This window comes from Eschrichtius robustus, chromosome 7, assembly GCF_028021215.1.
Source record: "Eschrichtius robustus isolate mEscRob2 chromosome 7, mEscRob2.pri, whole genome shotgun sequence".
Lineage (NCBI taxonomy): Eukaryota > Metazoa > Chordata > Mammalia > Artiodactyla > Eschrichtiidae > Eschrichtius > Eschrichtius robustus.
Window position 1 is genome coordinate 79,894,594 of NC_090830.1, and position 6,682 is coordinate 79,901,275.

Consider the following 6,682-nt stretch of genomic DNA (forward strand, 5'->3'; position numbering starts at 1 on the left):
TCCCGAAAATCTCAGTAGGGAAAAATTTAAAAATCCTTTTCTTTTCTTTCACTTTTAACAAACCAGCTGCTGGGAGAAATGTTAAAAACGAAATTAGCGATAGCTAAGGACACTATCTTTCCAAATTGTGAAATCCCCTTTAAAAATATTTTCCCCAAGGCCAACCCCCACGACTGGCCAGCCCGTCTGAAGCCTTTGCCTCTTCCTGAAAATCACAACCAAACAATCGGAAATGCGGCCACGGTCCTGGGAAGAATGAGTAGCCATGAGGCCCTGGGAACCCACTGAGGCCGAAACTGCTATGCTCCTCTTTCTCTTTAACCAAAAATAAAAAAAGATAATAAGAAGAAGTAAAACCTTTTAATACATCAAATATACGGAATTTTAATCTTTAAAGCGATACATTGTCTATTATTTTAGTACATGACGTAAACCTTACTTGTCCCCTTCTCAGCGGGTGGACTTAAAAATTAAAAATAGTTAAGTGTTCCTTTTAAAGAACAAAATAAGGCAAATGAGGTTTTGGAATAGAATTGTTTTTCCTTTTTTTTTTTTTTTTTGTTTTCTTCCAGACTACATACAAAAAAATATCCATTCTCTTTCGATGGTATACACCTTAAAAATAATTGCAATTTGAAATCAGAGCTGACAAATTGTGACTTGTTTTGTTTTGTTTTTTCATTTTTTTGTAACAAACATGCAGGTAAATTTGTTTCAATCAGACATTAAATAAGAACGTACAATACAATCATAGCAATTTTAAAGTAACATTAAAGAGAAGACCTCTAGTTCTGTGGCGGTTTTGTATTTATTTATAATCTACAAGGGACGGGAGGGTTTGTTTTCCACATCTTTACCCTCAAGTTTTAATTTTTTCCCCCTCTTCCTTTTTACCTACGGAGCTCAAACTAAGTAATGCACTTTTGAACCACGGGTCCGCTTGGAGCTAACATAAATAAATACCAGTGTCCACCGATGCAGTCCTCAGATGAACACTTTCTCAATTCTTTTTTCCTTCTTTTTCTATAAAAAGTCAAATGATATTTTTTCAACTTTTATAAAGTTTGGGTGGGGAGATGAGAGGTGGGGAAAAGGGGAGTGAGTTTCCCACCGGGTCTCGGTCGCTGTTTCGGGTAGATAGATACGGTATATATGTATTTTCCTTTTCTGGCCCGGGTCATCCCCACGCGCGGGTGACAGTAGCCTCTGCCCTGTTCCCGCCCCTCCCTCGGCTCTTCCCCACCCCCCAGTTCTTTTCTTTCCCTCGACAGCCCTCCCGACCGCCCTCACTGGTACCCCAGCGCGGAGGCCGTGGTCAGTCTCTGTCCGTAGAGGGCGTAGGGGGAGTAGTAGGGTCCGGTGGCGGCGGGCACGGGCACGGGAGCGCCGGGCGTGGGGAGCGGGCTCTTGGAGTAGGGGTGGTAGCGGCTGCTGAGTCCCAGCGCGTGGTGAGGGCTGCGCAGCGCCAGCGTCCCGGGGCTGCCTGGGGCGCCCGACGTGGGGATGTGCATGTGGCAAGCCATTGCGGCCGCTGCAGCGCTGGCCAGAGACGAAGAGCTGGGGTAGCCCGACAGCAGTTTGTCTGTCCCGGGGAAGGCCGTATGGGTCCGCAAGTGGCTGAGCAGCTCTTCGGACGTAGCGAAGCGCTTGTCGCAAGGCCCGTTGGCCGACACCCAGTTGCAGATGTGGGGGAGTGGGTCGTTAGGGAGCATGAAGCCGTAGGGGTAGAGGGGGTGGCCGGCCAGAGAGGGCGGTGTGGCGCCGGCAGCCGCGGCAGCGGTTAGCGATGAGTGCACGCCGTGCAGAGGGTGCGTGGGGTACACCAGCGGGTATCCGGACTTGAGAGCCGCAGCCGCCGCGGCTGGATCGTGAGCGCACGACGCGCTGGCTGCCGCCGCCCCAGCCAGGTGGCTGGCGCAGTGGTAGCTGAGGCAGTACGGGTCCCGGCACAAACTGGCTGTCATCACGGACGGCGGCGACGCTCCGGCCAAGGGGCTCGAGCCGGCGGGCTTACTGCAGCCCAGAGAGCCCGCCGCGGCCGCCGCCAGCTGCGCCCCCACCAGGCTGCCCGGCTTGGTAGGGTCGAGCGCCACCCCGTGTGGCAGGAACTGGGGCGGGTAGCCGGCGTAGGCCCCAGCCAGGCTGCCTGGGTAGGTCATGCCCGCGGGAGGCAGAGGGAACACTGTCTGGCCCGGCTTGTAGGGCGACACGGGTGCCACCAGCCCAGAGCCCAACACCGAGGAGGAAGTGGGCGCGCTGGGGCCGGAGCCGGAGCCCGATGAGCCGCCGCAGTCCGAGCCTAGAGCCTTGCCCCCGGGGCCCCCATCTGGGTGCTGGTTCACGTCCACATTAATCCCGCCGCCACAGCTAATCCGGCCGTGCGCCAACCCCGTGGGTCCCCCTTCGGCCGAGGCGCCCCCGGAGCCCTTGCTGCCGCCACCGCCCGCCTCGGGGTCCTTCTTGTCGTCCTTGCCCTCCGGGCCGCCCCCGGCCGAAGGCAGCATGCCTCCTGGCGAGCAGGCCGAGGCGCTGGAGCTTGGGCTGCCTGTCCTGGGCGTGAATGGCTGGCAGGTGGCGCTCGGTACCCGGAATCCTGATTTCTCCGCCGAAACCCCCCCGCCGCCGCCCCCGCCGCCCCCGCCTCCGCCGCCCCCGCCTCCCGGCTCCTTCTTATCCGAGCCGGGTTTGGAGTACGGCTTGAAACTCGACTTGTCCTCCACGCCGATGTCGCTCAGCTTGAGGGGGCCCGACTTTGCGTCCTTGTCGCCCCCGGCGCCGCCGCCGGCACCGCCCGCGCCTCCCCCGTTGGAGGCGACCGAGGAGAGTTTGGACGAGGGCGAGGGGTCGGGCTTCCCGATCTGCGAGCATGTTTGGGCCAACAGCGCCAGCGGGCTCTTCTTGGCATCAAGCTGCGGGGGTCAGACGTGGGGGGGGGGAGCACAAAGAAAGAAGGGGAAACCCTTTAGAATCCTGGCTTCTACGTTTCAAACGCACCTCCGCCAAGACCCGCAAAGATCCTCCCAGCCCCAAGGCTTAATTCTAGGCGACACCCCTTCTACACACACACATTCTCGCTCTTGAGAAAGGCCACAGCACTCCCCCCCACCCGCCCCGCCATCAGGATCTTTCCTGTCCTCTCTAAGCGATAACTGTATTAAAAAAAATTGCAAAATGTTTTGGTTTCTGACTCTTTGACCCAGAACTGTAACCCCACGCACCCACACACACCCCTAATTCGAGTAAGGGCTCGGGTGGTTGGCGCCTTAGAGGCTGTGTACAAACACCAGGTTCTGGAGAACCGGAGGACTGGGACTTTGGAACCGTATTTTGGGCTCCCGGGCTCCTATCTTCCAGGCTGAGCGTGAGCGGACCTCGGTCGGGGTAGGGGCTTTAATACCAAAGGGAGAAACAAGTTTCGGCTGCCTTGCCTTTTAGCATTCATACCTCATTCTACCTCCTCCCCTCTTTCCGCCCTAGTTTTAAGGTGCGGGGGCACTATCCTCTCCCCTCATCCCGGAGCGGAATCCGACCCCCCTTCCATCCCCCCCTCCCCGATCCCGAGAGAAAGAAATCCTGTGAAGTGGCAGCCAGGGTGGTGGTCCCAGCGCGATCCAGGGATAGGGTCCTTACCTCTATGGGGCTGACAGGAGTGGAAGGCAGGGGCTGCAGGTACTCGGGGTGCAAAATGTGGCCAGTCCGTGCCGTCAGCATCTTCAGCACCTTGATGGGCAAGCGGTTAGCCTGGCGGAGAGGGTCAGAGGGGGGCACGGCGTGCACAAAAGGCTTGGTGCTGCCGGCCGGGGACGAGCCTGGGCCGGGGCCGGGGCCGGAGCTATTTCCAGAGAGCGCGCTGGTCCAGGCAGGGTCCGCACTGCCGCTGCCGCTGCCGCCGCCGCTGTGCTTACTGCTTCTTAAGGCAGAAAGCGAGGGCGCTGTGCTCATGACCCACCCGCGCGCATGGGAGCAGCGGGGGGAGGGCTCCTGGAGGCGCGGGGCGGGCTCGGGGCTGCGCGCTCGCCCGGGAAGCAGGAGCAGCAGCAGGAGGAGGAGGAGCTGGCGCGGCGATCACGGGCGCCCAGAGCGCCTTCTCGGCGCCTGGAGCCAGAAGCGAATAATCCTGGGTGGCCCGCAGCGGAGCCGTGGCCGAGCGGGAGGAGCCGGCCCGACTGCGGGAGTGCCAGGTGGCTCGCGGTGTCCGCCTCGGGCTGTGCCCCTGCGTTGCGCACTCGCGGCCCGGCGATAGCGCCTGCGCTGCTCTCCGCGATGTGAGCCGCTGCCTGTCCAGCCTGGGCTCTGGCGAGGAAACTCACTTCAAAAGCAGCTGCACCGAGGGGGAGATTAAAGCCTTTGCCGCCTTCCAATCAAATGGGAGCCCGAGGTGATTGGAGGGTCAAGGGGATGTGACGCGTCCCGCGCCGCCGCCGCCGCCGCCGCCAGGACTCTCAGCGCTGGTTTTAATGGGCAGCTCCCTCTTCGCCGCTCCCCCTGCGTGTCCCCTCCCCTGATTTCGCTAGGAGGACGAGCTGGACATTTATTCTACGTTTGCTGTCTGCCGCCTCCCTCTTTTTTCTTCCTCGTCGTCCGTCCTTTCCCCAGCTGGAGAATGAACTGAAACCTTCTTTTGCAGGAGGGTGTGTGTGAGGAACAGTTTGGGGGTGTTCAGAAGGAGCACTGGCGGGAGTCTGGACAACAGCCGGACTGTCAACCCCAGGGCCGCACAGGGGGCCCGCACACCAAATATTCTCTCCTCCTCCTCAGTGGTAATTGAAATCTCTTGCGGTGCGGCCGCCTGGGTAAGGAAAGGTGGGGAGCGGGTGTTGGAGGAAGTCCGCCCGCCCGCTTTGATTTCCCGGGATTCGGCGGCGGAGAAACCAGAAGCTGGGTGGGCAGCGGAGGCGGTGGAGGCCTGTCTCCGCTTGGTGTGCTCGGCTCCCCGCCCTTCCCGGCCACGTGACGCCCGGGGATGCGCAGATTGGGGCAGGAGCGGGGGTCACATGTTTCCTCTGTTTCACACTCAGCCCCCACCCATTCTTACTCTCCCCTGCTACCCTCTCTTCTACCCACCCCCCCCCCGCCCCGTTCTTTGGGCATCTCCACCCCTCCATCAATTGTCAGTGTTCCTCGACCGCAATCAATCAGTTATTTGTCAGCTCTTGTCAATCCGACGGTGATTTATGTCAGCTTTTGTTGCTGATTACAAGGCGGGTGCGACTTGAAGGCAAAAAGAGAGAGGGAGAGAGAGACGGAGAGGAAGGAAGAGACTGAGGGGGAACTGGAGGAGGGGGAAAGAGAAGCAGCCTCCTGGGATGAGAGGCGGGGGCTCTAAGAAAAAGAATGAAAGAGGAGAAAGAGGCGCTCAGTGTCAGGAAAATGAATAGTGAGAGTAAAGTGCGCAGGTGCGCCCAGGGCGCTGAGAGGGGTGCGCTGGCCTGCGGTGTGCGCCTCGCTCCTCTCAATATCGGAGAGAGAGATACAACCTTCCACCTCTGGGGAATTCCGGTCTTTTGGGGCCGCGGAGTTCCGGGTGGCACAGGGTATCCGAAACGGGCGGTGGCGACGTCTAACACGGGAGAATCGTCCCCTCTCCCCGCCCCGCCCCCCCCGCCAGGGTAGTCCCTTCAGGGCGTGTAGTGTGCAGTCGTCAAGCTGCCAGCCTGCCACGGACCCCGCCCTCCGTAGTGACCCGACTCCAAACTCGGAGACTTCTTTCTAAGAGCCACACCACCAACGTAACCTTGAGCCCTGGAGGTCAATGGTGGGGTACCCCCACCTCAATTCTTTGACAACCCCCCCCCCACACACACACATCGTGGCTAGGGCTGAGAGACTGCGAAGAAGAGGCCTGACCATAGGTCCTTGCACGAGATACGTTTCAGGCTCACTCAGGCCCCCTCTCCACCCTCCCTCACCCCGCGCCATGCCCGCAGTCTTGGTAGCCGGGGTTACTCCGGGCTGCTCGCTCGAATTTATTGGAACGCCGAGCCGGGACTGACCGGCGCGGGGAGAGCGGAGAGAAGGAGTGAGAGAGAAAGGGGGGGCAGTGCCTGTGGGAACACCGGCTCTTCCAGGGAAGCGGAGCGGGACTGCCGCGTTCCCCTCGATTTGCACCGTCACTCTGGCTGTTTGGAAGGAAGAGGGGAGGCGCTGTGCGTGCCTCCGTGTACCTGGATCTGAGTGCAGAAGTGTGTATGAATGCCTGTGCCGCTGTGTGAGTTGTCAGGGCTTTGGGAGCGTCCGGAGCGAGTTCGGGGGTCACCTCCAAAAACTCGCAGAAACTGGAAGTGGGTGAGAGGAGGACACATCCCCTTCGTCGGAAGGACTTGGAATACTTTGAATATCCCCTCCCCCACTTTTCCGCCCCGGCTCTTCTTTTGTTGTCAAGTCCTTTTGATAAATGGTGGTGCTGGGAGCGCTGGGGAGCCTGGAGCCAGTCTGTACCCGCGCGGGGGCGGGGGCCGGGCCTGGAGACCCGGTTTCCACCCTCGCTCAGCCGGCCCTGAGCCCCGTAGGCACGGAAGTCGGGTCTGGGACCTGCCCTCGGCGTGCTCGCCCTCTCCTCTCTCACCACCCCATTCCTCTCTCCCTCATTTTTGTCTCTGTCTCCCACTCCGAACGGGTACCGAGAACTTTCTGGGGGTGAGTTTTAGAATTTTCTCGTAGGCATTCTTTTTATGCGTTTTAA

The 6,682-nt window shown here is 59.4% G+C and overlaps 1 protein-coding gene across 1 annotated transcript; it reads right to left on the minus strand.

Moving 5' to 3' along the window:
* Positions 1–358: 358 nt before the first annotated feature.
* On the minus strand, positions 359–4,440 carry ZNF503 (zinc finger protein 503). The gene is made up of 2 exons (XM_068547950.1): positions 3,631–4,440; positions 359–2,909 (listed from the first exon to the last, which is right to left on the minus strand). The coding sequence occupies exons 1-2, from the start codon at positions 3,940–3,942 to the stop codon at positions 1,287–1,289; spliced, it is 1,935 nt and encodes a 644-aa protein (XP_068404051.1). The 5' UTR covers positions 3,943–4,440; the 3' UTR covers positions 359–1,286.
* Positions 4,441–6,682: the final 2,242 nt, after the last annotated feature.